Here is an 18902-nt window from a genome sequence, read left to right as displayed (position 1 = left end):
TGGGTCTTCCTGGTAGTGTTTAATTATAAAAAGAGGGCTTAATCCTTTATTTTGCCTCAAATAGTGGGCCCCTATTTTAAATTTTAACTAAAATAAGGGTCTACTTCATTTTGACTAAAATATGGTTTTCTTATTTTTACATTTTGACAGATTTGAATTGTACATTTTTTTTCCAAAATAGGTGGTCTTCTGCATTTTATCTAAAATAGGGGACCTTAATTATACATTTTGACTAAAATAGGGGGCCTCAATTATACATTTTGAATAAAATTTTAATGAAAATGTAAGATTGAAAGCTAAAGGGGGAAATTAAATCTCCATAATAATACTCATTTAACAAATTTGTATTTTGATGTGTATGTGCTTAATGCCAGACTTAGATCTCGTAACTTTTTGTTTTTGTTTACAGTGAACAAGTGCTTCATCTATGGCTGGAAAGTTTATGTGCCAGCGAACAAATAGTAGAAAAATGGTATTATCCGTGGTCATTTCTCCGCAGCCCAGGTTGGGTGCAGATTAAATGTGAACTACGAGTGCTTTCAAAATTTTCATTCAACTTGACACTTAACTGGGAACTTCCCAAGAAAGAGGTGAGTTAGTGAAACCCAGTGTAGGATTTCAGTTAGTGAAACCCAGTGTAGGATTTCAGTTAGTGAAACCCAGTGTAGGATTTCAGTTAGTGAAACCCAGTGTAGGATTTCAGTTAGTGAAACCCAGTGTAGGATTTCAGTGTTTCTGATGATATCTTAAATGGTGAAAATTTACAGCAATTATAATGTAACAAAAGATATTTTTCTGTCAGTAATGACTGTGCAGTCACAGCAAGTGTAGTCAATTACCATCATTTTTACCGTTTCTTTGTATATTTTTGGACTTCTCGACCATAAGCTATTTATTGAATTGAGAAACAATTGAGGTAAATTTCTAGCTAGAAGAATATCATACTACCAGTAATCTAATAATAACATTTTGTTCAGCTTTGGCTCCGTAATTTATAAACAAATGACAAAAAAATATTGTTGGATTTTAAGATTTTTGCTTTGGACAGCATAACAATATACTGGGGGGTACTCTTTTTTGTGAACATAATACTGTTGTCATGGCTACCATTTAAAACTCATTACCGGTATTAAAGCTGCCGAGCAACTATGTCAGTTTCAACTTTGAAGGCTGACATTGAAATATCTGATACTCATTTCAGACTGTGTTCATTGACCCTTTGATCACATAAATCCTCCTCTGAAAATAATTAAATAGCCACTCACTGTTTATTTTCAATCCAAAATTGTCACCTACTCACATGACATATTAGTTTTCTTTTCCCATACTTGAAAGGTGTTACCAAGGCGATGAGATACAAATGTAAATGGAGTTTCAAGTCAATCGGCCCATCAATTTTTGCAGTTTTTCACTGAAAAAAAAATGGCAGCCATAGTGACGTGACCTTTGAATGAACCCTAATTATTGCTAAACCAGATTATCACTCTTTTAGTTTAGGTATTTGTACATTTTTGACTCCCGTGTGCGAAGCACAAAAGGGAGTCTTTGCAGTTACCCTGTCTGTATGTATGTATGTATGTATGTATGTATGTATGTATGTGTGTATGTATGTATGTATGTATGTCACTTTTTTTGTTCCACCGTTATCTCAAGAACCACTAATCAAATTTTGGTGAAACTTGGTACATAGATGCTCTGGGATAATGCGCAGAGTTGATTAGGTTTGGGTAAAAATCTATGAATATTAATTACCTAATTTGCATGATAATTAGCTGATTTTTAGCTGTTTCAAGACTGTTCCACTAATATCTGAAGAACCACTCATTGGATTTTGATGAAACTTGGCACATGGATGCTCTGAACTAGTGCACAGATTTGATTAGTTTTGGGTAAAAATCTATGAATATTAATTACCTAATTTGAATGATAATTAACTGATTTAAAGCTGTTCCATGACTGTTCCACTGATATTTGAAGAACCACTCATTGGATTTTGATGAAACTTGGCACATGGATGCTCTGAACTAATACGCAGATTTGATTAGATTTTGGGTAAAAATCTATGAATATTAATTACCTAATTTGCATGATAATTAACTGATTTTAAGCTGTTCTATGACTGTTCCACTGATTTTTGAAGAACCTCTCATTGAATTTCAATGAAACTTGGCACTTGTATGCTCTGAACTAATGCGCAGATTTGATTAGTTCGGGTAAAAATCTGTTAAAATTATTAATTACCTAATTTACATAATGATTAATCAATTTTCGGCTTTTCCACTGATATCTCAAGTACTAATCATAACATTTCAATAAAACTTGGTACATAGATGTCATATGACACTGCACAGACCTGATAGTTTTTAGGGTAATATCAGTACATATTAATTACCTAATTTGCGTAATTAATTAATTTTAGCTTTTGATATTTCGAGTACCGGTAGTAATGATCACGTTTCAATGAAACTTGGTACATAGTTACTTGAGGACTGTGCAGAGACCTAATTAGTTTTGGGGTAAATATTTGTGCATATTAATCACCTAATTTGCATTATTAGTTAATTTGTTGCTGTTCTATGGCTGTTGCACTGATGTCTAAAAACCACTCATTGGATTTCAATGAAACTTTTAAAGAGTACCCATCACATTTCAATGAACCTAGGACTATACACCATATTAGTTTTTGGTAAATATTTATGCTTATTAATCACTTAATTAACATAATTAATTAATACTATATCTCAAGTATTGATCATCACATTTGAATAAAACTAGGTACATAAATGCTCTAGGACAATAGACAGCCTGATTAATTTTGGGTTAAAATCTGTTCATATTAATTCTCTAATTAGCATAATAATTAATATTTTTTTGGTTCTAATCACATTTCAATGAAACTTGGTACATTGTGCAGACCTTATTAGTTTTACACTTAAATCTGTTAATATTAGTTACCTTATTTGCATAATTAGTTTTCTGCGTTTCCATTTTGAATTAATTTTTAATGTGTCTCCAATACTCTCAGCACACGGGAGTTCTTTCTAAGCTTTCTTTGATTTTTATTATGGCCTCCAAAATGTTATCTGTGATCATAAGAGGACTGGCAGGCAATGCACCCACACTATATTTACAAACTATCATGTTTAAAATATGTTACACTGTTATTTTTGTGCTTTTTATCAACGAGGTCATGACATCGTGTTCCAAGATACTTATGAGTACCCCTAGATACAATGTACCGATAGGTGACGACTGTGTCAAATAAAGTTCAGGATTTTCTAGGTCAGCTTTTCAGAAATCTACACACATGGCCGACATAGAGCCTGGCAAAAAAACTTGTTAGAAAAATACTAGTAACCCAATGATTGAGTGCTGAATTGATTGAATTTTTACCTCAACAGACCTATAGGTGTCTCGATGGATGTGGGCGACTTCTTGTCAAAAAACACTTAAACCGTTCAACTTGTTCTGTAGATACCTTGATTAGGTATAGATGGAAATTTGTTCATGAGAAGTCAATCCACCAAAAAAATTATACAAATTAACTTCCAAAAACTATAAAAATGCTTAAATGATTGACTTTTACTAAGACACTGTAGAACACTTCTGCTATAGAACATTATCAACTTGTTTTGAGGAAGACAATACAACCTGTGTTTATGAATGTCTGTTCCAATCAATATCTCAAGAACTAATCAATAGTGTTCAATAATGCTTTGTGATTAATTTTTCAGTAGAAATCTGTGCATGTTATACTAATGTATAAAAATGTTATACACTACCCTACTCCCAAATGAGTGACAGAATTGGTCTATTTTTTAAACCAAAATCATTTTGTACAATATATATTTTTCTTTATTTTCCCCGTTAGCTACAGTTCTTAAAATATTATTTATTGTGTAAAATATTATGAAAATTAAAAGCCTAAAGGGACCCTGTGTATGTGTGTGAAAAGTTTACAGTTCAGCCTTTGGTCAAAAGTCGGGGTGGGCGTTTGCCCGGGCATGGGCTCTCATCAGTATAAATACGGTATATAAATTTGTCAACATCTGTAATTTGTCCCAAATCTACAAGCACAGTTACAATGTGGTGAAATCTCAGACAATAAATTCGTCTCTTGATGTTTGTCATAGCTGCCTTTTGTCTTTCCACAAGCGGTTTGCAATTCCGTGTTGACGCCTCGATCACTTGGTAAATTGATGAAACAACCGTAGCAGTGTTTCAAGTCTGCACATCCCAATTTTTGATTTCCTTTCCTTTCCTTTTCTGTAATTGTCTCCATGTTTTTAAAACATAGGTAGAATAAAATATTGCCTGTAGATTTTGATCAATCAATCAATCAATCAACAAAAGCTCCAGGAGTTTCATAAAACTACTGTCAAATAAATTAATAAATATCTTCTCATCTCTTCCAGATATCTGCACCTCTTAAAGAAAGTGTTCGGGATATGCTAGTGAAGCATCATCTGTTTAGTTGGGATCTTGACTGAAACACACCAAAACACACTGCCATCACGAAAACGACTCTACATATACTTGATCTGTGTTGCTGTGCCATCCTGTCTGTGTATGTGGTGACAAGAAGTGGACTTATAGATTTTCAATTTGCATTGTAAATTTAGATAGTAAAAAAAACAAAACAAAAACAGTCACATGGTATGAAACCCAATGCAATGATATGCTTAACAATGTGGAATAGTGTGTTTTCCTCGGAGTCAATTCTTACAATGTGTAAGTGAATTCCGCAAATACATTGGCAAATTATGGGGTGGGGTATCAGAAATCAGCTGTCTTTATTTTCACTTCTTTCACTCTGTGGCATTGCTGGAGTTCTTTGCATCTGTGCATCATCTGTTGAAGGATTCACTGCCTAAAATATCAGTATTATGGTGAGAAAGAGAGAGTAAAAAAAACAGGTTGCTGAACACAGAAAAAGGGGAGACAGTGCTCGCTCCTCTCCCACAGTGATGCATGCATGCCTACACCTCATCCTCGACCACATAGGAGTTATTTGACATTTCTCAAATAAAAAGCAGAATTGTTGTTGATGAATGTCATTTTTAATATTTAACACATATTTATGAATACATATATGTATTATTGTATTTCCCTTTTTGTGTGTATATTTATCAATTTTCTTTCTGATGGTCACACTGAAACCGCTGCATTGGTAGTCAGTTTTGTACACCTTAAAAACATTGCCAGATAGTCTATATGTGTGGCTTAGCATATCACTGGCATAGGATTGGCAAAGCATATATGTACATTGTAGCAACATTTACAATGGCACTCCTCGATGAATCAAAAACACATTTGGGGTAACATGGAGTATGTTTGTTTAATGTTTTATGCTGATATGCTCACTCGATTATGATCTATCGAGAAGTAAATTTGTTTTAGCCACATACATAATATTTTTCGTACAATTAAAATGATATAAAATGAATATCATTTGAATAAATAGCACATGCTATAATTTTACATATGATAATTTGCATACAATGTACAATTACATTGTAATCAAGTGTGTACTGTAAAGGGATTAATTATTCACTGGGTTTTAATTTGGCTTTTTTCGCTGACTGAAAAATGCGCTAAATTAAAACCCAGTGAATATGTAAAATTGTGCTTAGAACACATTATCTAAATGATAAAACTGTGAATTTAAAACCCACTGAATATGTCTGAAATGGTAAATCAGCGAAATTTAAATCCAGTGAAAATTAGTCATTTTACAGTATACAGTAAATAGTGAGACACGCTCTCGTCTTGAGACTTGTATTGCAAGCTAACAAAAATCGCCTTGTGTCAGATTTGAATTGTACCAGAGATCATACATACTGCAGAAAATGTAAATTTTAATTCATGTCGTCGACCAGTAATAATAGTGCAGTGGTGCTCGTTTACATATCTCAAAGTGAGGTTTCCATTCAAAATGAATTTGTCTTCAAAGATTTACTGTAATGCTACAATCTTACAATAATCCATTGACGTTGTGATTTTTGACAGTTAAATCGGGACATAACAGAATGGTCACAAATACACAGTACTGTAAACCTTTTTTTTCTGAAAATGATAACTATTTATAGGGTACATTACATTGCTGGAAGTAATGGTCATTGTTTGTTGATGTGTGTAAATGAAATGTCACAAGAACTCTGCTGTCCTGAGGAGAAATTACACGACTGACTGTACTTTACTGAATGCACAGTTTTAATCAGTCTGCCAACTGAATGCAAAAATGAAACCTGTTTCATTCCCGCAGTTAGTCGGCTAACAATTGCACCAGCACAACCGGTTAAAATTGACGAATTACAGTTGGTTGTTTAATTTCTTCTTTAAGGACCCACATAAAATATTCATTTTACGATTAGCTCTGAGTGAAGAAATTCTTGAATGTTCCATCTCCTGCAAAATACTGTGGTTTATGCAGTAAGTGATTAACTGTCATTACACCTTCTTCCATATTTATCAATTATCAGTCTCTGTGTGCTATGAATTTATGTTGTTGAATGATTGTATCTACTGTATGGTATCTTGGTTCATTATCAAATCACCAGCTGCTGCCCTTGGAACAGCAATATACAGATAAAATTGTATTGTTTACTTTTTTTTGGTTTATTTCTTTACTGCCATTTATTGAGTCTTGTATCTGATTGTATCCTTTTGTAGAGCACAAACGTAAAAATGATTAGGTTAGATGCACATGTTAAAAATAGACGATGTTGTGACCAACCGATATAATTTATCCATGTGTGCATTATGTTTTTAGCTTCATTGATGACGTAAGCGATCAATGAAAATGAGATGTGCAATTATTAACATGTTGAATGTTTTGTTGAGGTAGAAACAGCTGATGTAATTTTTTCTTGGCGATGTTAAATCTACAACAAATACTGTAGTGAAATCGGCAATATGGGTGGGGGCGGGGGGTTGTAGTGAAATCAGTGATATTTGGGGGGGTTCTGGTAAGAATTGTGCTTCCATATGACATGTGAGGAAATCAGGCATATCAAAACAGATTTTTTATTTTAGCTGTATTTATTTATTTGTTTGATATGTTTTTGTATAGGAGTCCCACCCCCTAGATAGATCAGAAGTTTCCTTAACTATATATATATAGATTGTGTACAAAGTGACTTTTGTAAATTCTATCAATAAACTTACTGATAGTAGTCGTGTCTCTCAGAGACTATTCAACCCTTGGGTTGCTTTGTAATTCGCAATGTATGTAATTGTGCTTCGCTCAAAAACCAAAATATTTTGTGCATACAGGTGACATTTTCTGTAATTCCAATATGCAGGTTTTTTTAAAAAAAACACAAAAATTAAATTCTTGAATTTTGGAATGCGACCTGACTTTGCGTTTGGTTAGTTGCTTATTGTAGGTAAATATACCTATAATTAATTTTAAATTTTTAAAATTTATCTTTACCAGAGCTGTACTTGGTGAATAAAAATTGTAAATATTTAAAGGTGGCTGTATCTCATGAGCAGGGTGGGAATATGTTGCAACATAAATCCATGGTTGTCTTGGGTTGACCTTGACTGTGATCGAGCATGCCCATGTAGAATAGTGTTTACAATTTACTGCAAGAAATTAAATTATTACAAAGTATTTCTCTGAAAAATAAAAATTATCTTTGAGCAGCAGTTTACTGTATTTTTAATGGTTTATTGTATGAAGAGTGATTCTTGTGTCTGCATTTTCCGTGTTTTCATCAATTCAAATCCACATTCATCTTTATTCATTGTTGATAAACAAATGCAATATTAAATACAGTGAACATCAGAAACCTGGGGACTTTATTAACATCTTATGAATATTAATTTTTTTAAATAAAATTTATTGTTAGATTTTAAACTGACTAATCCAGAAATAGTAATGTAACTTCGTTATAATATTAATGAGTTATTTCAATGTTATCCATTCAGCAAATGCTTCCTTTCAAATAAATTGGTGGTCATAAGAATCTGTTGGTACGGCAGGTATTTTCGCTAAAAAGTTTTGAAACATAAAATCAAAAAAATATTCTACAAGATCAAGCAATGAGAATGACTTACCATTGACATCTTAAATTTGTAGAAAGATTACAAAATCTATTATCTAAATTGAAGACCCAAATGATAAAAAAAAAATGTAAAATGTAAAAAACAGATTGGCGTCTTGCCTAATTAAACAGCTGCTAATAAAATAACTTCCAAATGGGAAACGCGTATTTGTTTGTTTCATCAACTTCAAAAACCTTTGGCTCAGTTCAGCACCAGGGTTTACTTTACAAAATCATCGGAGAATTTGGTTTTACTGTAAACTTATAAAGTACCGGGTAGATCAATCTACCAACTTGGCACTTAGAAAACAAACAAATATTTTCTGTTTAAAGAGACATCAGGCAAGGGAATGACCTGATTCCCCCTTGTTTTAATATATTTGTAAATGATAACAAAAAAAAGACTGCAAAAAACTATCAATCAATATTCTAACTTAAGTCACTAATAGAACTTGGATTCACTTTGAGTTTATAGATAATTTTAAAGAAGTTATCAAAAAATATATGAATATTTTGCAAAGATCTGATAAAAAAATGACAGATCAAACTTTTGGTATAGGTAATTGTTCTTTGACATTGTTTGGGTGTCGGCAATTTATTCACGCCTATTACGTTTATACACAATAATTATTAATAATATTAGGTATGACTGGCTGTCGACAGTCTAATTTTGACTGAAAATGACATTTTCAGTTTTTTCTTGAAAGTCATTACTTTAAATCAATATAAAGGATGTAGTAACCATCAATGCAATAAGGCTGTCATCATCCCCTGGTATGTATGACATTGGCAAATCCCCCAGTTGTTTCCCCGGGGTGGGGGTGACTGAAGTAAAACCTTCAAATTTTGACCACAAGTCATTCATTCCCACCTGTGGTAATATTTATTATGTTATATTGCTTGTTATTGTCATAATGACGCACCTGTGCACCTTCCTTGTGTGACAACTAGATCTTCCTTAGACAATAAAGTTTTGTAATAATTCAAATAGGAAATACTAATTAGAATAATACTTCAGCTGCAACAGGGTACCCTACCCTCCTGACCTAATTGTGTTGTCTAGTGTTACCTTGTTGACTATCAGAACAAGACCTAGTTGTGTTACACTGACAAGCACCTAACAAACCTAACCGGAAGTGGTTTCCTTACTACTCGTCCTCTGGCTTGACTACTTCAGTTACCATGACACTAAACAAAAGTAAATGGCTGAGGGTTGTTATGATTTACATTGACATCAATAGACCATTTTCCGTTGCGAAATAAAGAAATTCTAGTTCAAAATCAAATCGTTCGATTTTTGCGGCAGACGTTCGACGCGCGTCTTTCATGCATCTCGCGAGCTCTCGCAATTGTACGGAAAATCACCTATTAATACCTTACAGTCACCTTATCACTGATGAACTCGCCCTACAGTTACCATTCCTAGGTACATCTATTACAATGTACTTCAAAGAGCAAAATTTTAAATTTGAGGCACACCATAGTGATACCTAGGCCTATAGGTAGTGCTCCATTCAACCACCATTTTTTTCTTCTCGCAGCTCCCAGGTAGAAAAAATTGAAGAGACACAATATAGTTACCAGGGTTATTGTTTTAGCGATGTCTTTAAGAAGCATTATCTGATGGCCCTAACAAGTGTGTGCTAGTTCTGTTACCTCTTATTGTAATTAACATTGTTGGAGGTTTGTTCATCATGCTTAATAGAGGAAACAATGTCAACAAGTTTGAGTATGCTTGTTTTTATTTATATTAAAAATTGTTGTGGTATGAGAGAAGATCCGAAAAGTATCGATATTGATTGTACTGAAAAGCTTTATTATGACTTCTTATCAAATATCTATAGTGACTGTCCTAGGGGGCTTTATTAAGAATCGCTATCAAGTATCTATAGTGACCTGTCTAGGGGGCTTTATTAAGAATCGCTATCAAGTATCTATAGTGACTGTCCTAGGGGGCTTTATTAAGAATCGCAATCAAATATCCATAGTGACTGTCCTAAAGGGCTTTATTAAGAATCGCTATCAAGTATCTATAGTGACCTGTCTAGGGGGCTTTATTAAGAATCGCTATCAAGTATCTTTAGTGACTGTCCTAGGGGGCTTTATTAAGAATCGCTATCAAGTATCTATAGTGACTGTCCTAGGGGGCTTTATTAAGAATCGCTATCAAGTATCTATAGTGACTGTCCTAGGGGGCTTTAATGTGACTTGCTATCAAGTATCTATAGTGACTGTCCTAAGGGGCTTTATTATGACTCTCTATCAAGTATCTATAGTGATTGTCCTTAGGAACTTTACTATGACTTGCTATCAAATATCTATAGTGACTGTCCTAAGGAGCTAGATTATGACTTGCTATCAAGTATTTATAGTGACAGTTCTAAGGGGCTTTATTATGACTCTCTATCAAGTATCTATAGTGACTGTCCTAAGGAGCTAGATTATGACTTGTTATCAAGTATTTATAGTGACAGTTCTAAGGGGCTTTATATGACTCTCAATCAAATATCTGTAGTGACTGTCCTAAGGAGCTAGATTATGACTTGTTATCAAGTATTTATAGTGACAGTTCTAAGGGGCTTTATTATGACTCTCTATCAAGTATCTATAGTGACTGTCCTAAGGAGCTAGATTATGACTTGTTATCAAGTATTTATAGTGACAGTTCTAAGGGGCTTTATATGACTCTCAATCAAATATCTGTAGTGACTGTCCTAAGGAGCTAGATTATGACTTGTTATCAAGTATTTATAGTGACAGTTCTAAGGGGCTTTGTTATGACTTGTTATCAAATATTTATAGTGACAGTTCTAAGGGGCTTTATTATGACTTGTTATCAAGTATTTATAGTGACAGTTCTAAGTGGCTTTGTTATGACTTGTTATCAAGTATTTATAGTGACAGTTCTAAGGGGCTTTATATGACTCTCAATCAAATATCTGTAGTGACTTTCCTAAGGAGCTAGATTATGACTTGTTATCAAGTATTTATAGTGACAGTTCTAAGGGGCTTTGTTATGACTTGTTATCAAGTATTTATAGTGACAGTCCTAAGGAGCTAGATTATGACTTGTTATCAAGTATTTATAGTGACAGTTCTAAGGGGCTTTGTTATGACTTGTTATCAAGTATTTATAGTGACTGTCCTGGGGAAGCTTATTATGACTGGCTATCAAGTGTCTATAGTGACTGTCCTAAGGGACCTTATTATGACTTGCTATCAAGTATCTATAGTGACTCTCCTAAAGGGCTTTATTATGACTTGTTATCAAGTATTTATAGTGACAGTTCTAAGTGGCTTTGTTATGACTTGTTATCAAGTATTTATAGTGACAGCTCTACAGGGCTTTTTTATGACTTGCTATCAAGTATCTATAGTGACTCTCCTAAAGGGCTTTATTATGACTTGTTATCAAGTATTTATAGTGACAGTTCTAAGGGGCTTTGTTATGACTTGTTATCAAGTATTTATAGTGACAGCTCTACGGGGCTTTATTATGACTCGCAATCAAATATATGTAGTGACTGTCCTGGGGAAGCTTATTATGACTGGCTATCAATTGTCTATAGTGACTGTCCTAAGGGACCTTATTATGACTTGCTATCAAGTATCTATAGTGACTCTCCTAAAGGGCTTTATTATGACTTGTTATCAAGTATTTATAGTGACAGTTCTAAGTGGCTTTGTTATAACTTGTTATCAAGTATTTATAGTGACAGCTCTACGGGGCTTTATTATGACTTGTTATCAAGTATTTATAGTGACAGTTCTAAGGGGCTTTATTATGACTCGCAATCAAATATATGTAGTGACTGTCCTGGGGAAGCTTATTATGACTGGCTATCAAGTGTCTATAGTGACTGTCCTAAGGGACCTTATTATGACTTGCTATCAAGTATCTATAGTGGCTCTCCTAAAGGGCTTTATTATGACTTGTTATCAAGTATTTATAGTGACAGTTCTAAGGGGCTTTATTATGACTCGCAATCAAATATATGTAGTGACTGTCCTGGGGAAGCTTATTATGACTGACTATCAAGTGTCTATAGTGACTGTCCCAAGGGACCTTATTATGACTTGCTATCAAGTATCTATAGTGACTCTCCTAAAGGGCTTTATTATGACTTGTTATCAAGTATTTATAGTGACTGTTATAAGGGGCTTTATTATGACTCGCAATCAAATATATGTAGTGACTTTCCTAAGGAACCTTATTATGACTGTTATCAAGTATTATAGTGACTGTCCTAAGGAGCTAGATTATGACTTGTTATCAAGTATTTATAGTGACAGTTCTAAGAGGCTTTATTATGACTTGTTATCAAGTATCTATAGTGACTGTCCTAAGGAGCTAGATTATGACTTGTTATCAAGTATTTATAGTGACAGTTCTAAGGGGCTTTATTATGACTCGCAATCAAATATCTGTAGTGACTTTCCTAAGGAACCTTATTATGACTGTTATCAAGTATTATAGTGACTGTCCTAGGGGGGCTTTATTATGAATCGCTATCAAATATCTATAATGACTGTCCTAAGGGGCTTTATTATGACTGGCTATCAAGTGTCTATAGTGACTGTCCTAAGGAACCTTATTATGACTGGCTATCAAGTGTCTATAGTGACTGTCCCAAAGGACCCTATTATGACTTGTTATCAAGTATCTATAGTGACTGTTCTAAGGGGCTTTATTATGACTTGTTATCAAGTATTTATAGTGACAGTTTTAAGGGGCTTTATTATGACTCGGAATCAAATATCTGTCGTGACTGTCCTAAGGAGCCTTATTATGACTCGCTATTACATATCTATATCGACTGCCCTAAGGGGCTTTATTATGACTCACTATGAAATACGTAATTGTATCTATAGTGACTGTCCTAAGGGACCTTATTATGATTTTCTATCAAGTATCTATAGTGACTGTCCTAAGGGGCTTTATTATGAATAGCTATCAAGTACTCGTATCTATCGTGACTGTCCTAAGAACCTTTTATGACTCGTTATCAAATATCTATAGTGACTTTCCTAAGAGACTTTATTATGACTCGCTATCAAGTATCCATAGTGACTGTCCTAAGGGACCTTATAATGACTCACTATTAAATATCTATAGCGACTGTCCTAAGGGACATTATTATGAATCGCTATCAAGTTACTATAGCGACTGTCCTAAGGGAGATTATAGTGACTTGCTATCAAATATCTCTAGTGACTGTCCTAAGAGGCTTTATTATGAATCGCTATCAAGTTACTATAGCGACTGTCCTAAGGGACATTATAGTGACTTGCTATCAAATATCTCTAGTGACTGTCCTAAGGGGCTTTATTATGAATCGCTATCAAGTTACTATAGTGACTGTCCTAGGGGGCTTTATTGTGACTTGCTATCAAATATCTATAGTGACTGTCCTAAGGAACTTTATTGTGACTTACTATCAAGTATCTATAGTGACTGTCCTAGGGAGCTTTATTATGACTTACTATCAAGTATCTATAGTGATTGTCCTAAGGAACTTTATTATGACTTACTATCAAGTATCTATAGTGACTGTCCTAGGGAGCTTTATTATGACTTACTATCAAGTATCTATAGTGACTGTCCTAGGGAGCTTTATTGTGACTTGCTATCAAGTATCTATAGTGATTGTCCTAAGGGACTTATTATGACTTACTATCAAGTATCTATAGTGACTGTCCTAGGGAGCTTTATTATGACTTACTATCAAGTATCTATAGTGACTGTCCTAGGGAGCTTTATTGTGACTTGTTATCAAGTATCTATAGTGATTGTCCTAAGGGACTTTATTATGACTTGCTATCAAATGCATTGCGTCTAGTGACAGTTCTAAGGAGCTAGATTATGACTTGTTATCAAGTATTCAAAGTGACTGTTCTAAGGGGCTTTATTATGACTCACAATCAAATATTTGTAATGAATGTCCTAAGGAACCTTATTATGACTGGCTATCAAGTATCTAAAGTGACTGTCCTAAGGGATCTTATTATGACTTGCTATCAAATATCTATATCGACTGTCCTGGGGGACCTTATTATGACTTGTTATCAAGTATCTATAGCAACTGTCCTAAGGAACGTTATTATGACATTCTATCAAGTATCTATAGTGAGTGTCTTAAGGGACCTTATTATGACTTGCTATCAAGTATCTATAGTGACTCTCCTAAAGGGCTTTATTATGACTTGTTATCAAGTATTTATAGTGACAGCTCTACAGGGCTTTTTTATGACTTGCTATCAAGTATCTATAGTGACTGTCCTAAGGGGCTTTATTATGACTCGCTATCAAATATCTATGTGACTGTCCTAAGGGGCTTTACTATGACTCACTATCAAGTATTATAGTGACTTTCCTAGGGGGCTTTATTATGACTAGCTATCAAATATCTATAGTGACTGTCCTAAGGGGCTAGATTATGAATCGCTATCAAGTGTCTATAGTGACTGTCCTAAGTGGCTTCATTATGACTCACAGTAAAATATCCATAGTGACTGTCCTAAAGGGCTTCATTGTGAATCGCTATCAAGTATCTATAGCGACTGTCCTAATCACTGCACATGCGTATTTAGGCTTACATATCTTCGTGTTTCGTTGAGTCGCAGACTACTGTAAAATACTTTATTTTAGCTGAAATTAATTTTCACTGAAAAGAATTTTTGGATGTTTTGTTTAAAATTCATTTTCACTGATTTTTGAATGTAAAATATAGGGGAAAATGTATATTCACTGGATTTTATTTTCACTGAATCACTCCTTAATCGAAATTAAAATATTTTATGGTAATTGCTTCTCACTTCATCACCATAATAGCCTTATTGCGACACATGCAGAAAACATTTCCCCCTTTTAGATCAAATCCCAGATATAAAAGCTCGTTAAAAAAATGGAGCGAAGAAATTCCATGTAATTTTTGTGGAATAGTAACTCAATTGATATGCTATCCAGTATCCCCATGGTATACATGATATGATCAAAGTCCAATCGTATTTAACACGCGAGATGATAGTGCACATATTAGAAAAATATATAAAAAATATTTGACATTTTTTTATCATAATTCATCAGCACTCGTTCTCATTAATTCATTTGATGTTTATCTATCGATTTACAATTTTTGAATTTGTACAAATTTTAATCCTTGATTAAGCATAGTCTTATAAAATAATAGTGGTTTAGTATTATTATGTTTCGCAGTAAAATTTTTAATCATTGATTACGCATCGTCATTGATCTATAAAATAACATTAGTTTAGTATTATCTTTTGAAGCCCTATGCTAGTATAGAGGTTAATGACGATGTGTGGTCCATCCAACGGTTCGCAGTTGCACCGACAGTATTAATCGTACTTATGCGTAATCTCGCAATATGGTACATGGCTTATAATGTTGTTTCTTGTAGCTGGTGTGAATTATTTAATATACAGATTTCAAATAATAATAGTAATATCAAGTTTTGTAATGCACCAAACAACGGCCGTTGCTAGGGAGGCAGTACTTAGCGATGAACCTGAGCGTTGCAAATTTGTGCCGCGGTTTTGGGCGTGTGCGTAGTCAAGTCACTGGTGTGCATATGCGAGTCGCACAACATACTAGTAATATATGTCGTGATTCAGTTGTCTGTGTCGAACGTTATATGCACTGCTAAAATGGGAGCATAGTAAATTTAACTTATCATGGCTACCACGAAATTCTTCTGAACGGAAACAGAACGCGTATCAACAAATATCACATCGTTTATGACATCGTCTATCGAGTACAGACACGTGCAGACAGGCATACATTCACACATACATACATACACACACAATTGTTATACGGTATTTCTCTTTTTGGAGGATGTGGTTGGCCCTGAAAAGGGCCGTTTGGTTTGGGTTTGTGAAGTATGCATTCAGTCGCTTACTTCTTTTTTGAAGCGGCCTTCTTCTTTGGCGACTTCTTTACCTTCTTGGCCGGAGCCTTCTTTGCTGCCTTTGGCTTCTTCGTTGGTGTCTTTTTTGGTTTCTTTTCAGCCTTGGCTTTTGGTTTCTTTGCTTTTGGCTTCTTTGCTTTAGGCTTCTTTTCCTTTGGTTTCTTGGTTGCCTTCTTGGCTGCTTTAGGCTTCTTGGCCTTTGGTTTCTTGGCCTTAGGCTTCTTTGGTTTCTTCTCTGCCTTTGTCTTGGGGTTCAGCTTGAAGCTACCAGAAGCACCTTTGCCTTTGGTCTGTACCAATTTGCCGCTGGTTACACCACTCTTGAGACAACGACGGACAAACGGGGTGATTTTTTCGACATCGACTTTGTAGTTGGCACCGATGTATTTCTTGATTGCCTGCAAAGATGATCCATTACGCTCTTTCAAGTTGGTAATGGCCGCGACGATCATATCGATGGTCTTTGGGTGAGCTGCCGGTGCTCTTGGCTTCTTCGGCTTGCTAGCCTTTTTGGCTGGTGCGGGAGCTGCTGCGTCAGACATGTTGTCAGCGAGACTTTGTTTACTGAAGTAGAATCAGAAAGCAAATTGAATTTCCCGCTAACTACGCCGCCTCTTATTCACTCATTGCGAACGTCAGAGAGAACATCATATCGACTAAGTGCGCGCCACATAATGGACGACCACTTTGAGTGTCAATATGTGCTTCATACCCGAAATAAAACCATTCGCTCTCCTCCGTCGAACACATTTGCGAAACCCCTTGACACTGTTTCAAAAACTGAGACTATATACTTCAAATTGGTATATCATTTATGGCGTATACTTTTAAATGCATCGAATTATTTCAATTCAAACTCTGTGTAACGCGCTTGTCAAACAGCATCCAGCGAGTTCGGAGAGGGATATTTTAACAAAGCTAATTCTCGCGCAACAAAATATACACTTAAAACCACACTTTAGTGTATGTACTTGTCGTAAATATTCATTTTATTTGTAAATAAGGATAGTTTTTACAACTTTTCAGCGTTTGAAAAAAAATTGACAAGCACATTGTCGGCCATTTTCATCATAAACATGACGACTGCCTTCTACCAATACTCGTGATTACAGGGCCATTTACTCGTCGGTAATCAACAAAATTGTAAGATAGTTCATTCATATTGTATAAAATATCTTCAAAAATAGTTATTCATTGTCACAGCCATGCATATTTCAACGGGTTTCCCACTTTTTGGCGAGTTTTCGTTTATTTACATTTGCCCCAACCGAGGATGCAATCTGCATATGAAATTAACTTCCGCCATTGGCTGCCGATGTTTTTCGTCTGCGAACTCTGCAATTTTGTAGATTTTGATCAATTATTCGTGATATTTTCACTACTTATTGTTGGATTGTGAGGCCAGCCATATTTGTAGACTCTATAACGGACTAACTAGGCTGATTTTTTTTTGTATTTTATCGCGACTTTCATTCATGTCTGCGATGCAATTATTATAGGAGGGCAATGACAGCTTCGGCGACCAGGGACAGGTCATGTTACGACGGATTGCCTGAAGATAACCACGGATAGTATCTATTCTAATTGCTGATATTATTATTCACATCGTGCCGTTATTAGTTACAACGGTCAGTAGAAAATATGCTTCGTTTCCTCAACAGTGCTGACTATTCTCGCTGATTTTGGCGATACACTTTACTTAGTTCAGGGTCAAATGGCCACTCGTACGTGTCTCAGCAAATCCCTATGACTTTGGGACCATTATGTATCTATTACAACTATAACTTATGTATTTCAAACAAATGGTGTCGATGAATATTTCGAAAAAGAATCGCTATAAAACAACGTATTTGTTGACTTCGTTGTTGCAGCTGTTAAGTGTATACCACAAATATTCTTGCCGCCATTTTCTGGGGGCCTGGATTTTCTGAAAGGGCAATGGGTCATCACAGCCAATGACGTATACAATAGTATTCCTGTTGTGGTATCTCGTATATTACCTGACCATGTTTATAAAATGTACACAAATATAACATAAATACATAAATATTTAGATTATGTAATGTTTAAACTTTACTAAAAATTCTGGGACGAGGCCGTAAATAGAAAACTATTTATCTGACTGGAACGCCCGCCGCTTGACTCGATATTTCGAAAATACTACCTCTTCGAGAACATTATACATTACATGATTAAATGCAAATTTTATCTTGGATAGTGGATGAAAATACACAGAGTATGTGAATAATAGTCTCTTCGTGGAACACGAGATACCATAATCCTGAAATTTGTGAATAGGGCAACTTGAATGGGTCCTTTTCGATTTTCCAAAACAGAACCCGCCAATATTGAGAAAGAACACTGAGAAAGAACTTAAAACAAAAATGACCGATTGACCGAATTGCGCATAGTGACGTGAAAAGTGCTAACAATTAAATAATGTACACATCAGCATACGCACTAAAAATTATTTCAATGTTTTATCATCTGTTTAGAATGATAATGGGGATGTTAGTGTGTGCCAGTGTAGTCAGATGTTTTACGTTTCATTTGTTGAAGGTGTCTGATTGTGCAACATGCTCGTTTAACTGGGAAAGGCGCCTCGTTCCCCACTTCAAAAATGTTTGCACATTGGGAGTGTCCTAGTAGACATATATGTACCCATCACTCTTTATTTGTGTCAAACACTAATCTCTACACTAATTTATTCATGGACAGCATTTAACAGAACTTTATCTTAGTGGTGTTTGCTTTTCTCGAATTGAGTGATCTACTATCATTTACAATACATTGTTACTACGGTTCAGTGGTGACAATCATTTTAGTTTTGAAAAATATCAATTGTATTAATGGTTTAATGGTTATCCGTCTGGGTAGTAGCTTAAAAGGGGTTTAAGGTCACGTGGTGACGAAAAGAAAC

At 34.8% G+C, this 18902-nt stretch overlaps 1 protein-coding gene and 1 pseudogene across 2 annotated transcripts in view; one reads left to right on the top strand and one right to left on the bottom strand.

The window, feature by feature from the left end:
• The window catches only part of LOC102802066 (small G protein signaling modulator 3 homolog), a 69935-nt gene extending 62282 nt beyond the window's left edge, over positions 1 to 7653 (top strand). For both annotated transcript variants that reach the window (XM_085502256.1, XM_085502257.1), the window contains exons 20-21: positions 410 to 590; positions 4416 to 7653. In XM_085502256.1, the coding sequence (XP_085358382.1) occupies positions 410 to 590; positions 4416 to 4490 (256 nt within the window). In that variant the 3' untranslated portion in view covers positions 4491 to 7653. The remainder of the gene's footprint in view (positions 1 to 409; positions 591 to 4415) is intronic.
• Positions 7654 to 15912: 8259 nt separating this feature from the next.
• Positions 15913 to 16571, bottom strand: LOC100368845 (histone H1-III pseudogene; annotated as a pseudogene).
• Between the last annotated feature and the right edge of the window lie 2331 nt (positions 16572 to 18902).

This window comes from Saccoglossus kowalevskii, chromosome 8 (assembly GCF_978046115.1).
Source record: "Saccoglossus kowalevskii chromosome 8, keSacKowa6.1, whole genome shotgun sequence".
Taxonomy (NCBI): Eukaryota; Metazoa; Hemichordata; class Enteropneusta; family Harrimaniidae; genus Saccoglossus; species Saccoglossus kowalevskii.
The sequence above is the reverse complement of the archived record's forward strand: the minus strand, read 5'-3'. Positions and strand labels throughout refer to the sequence as shown.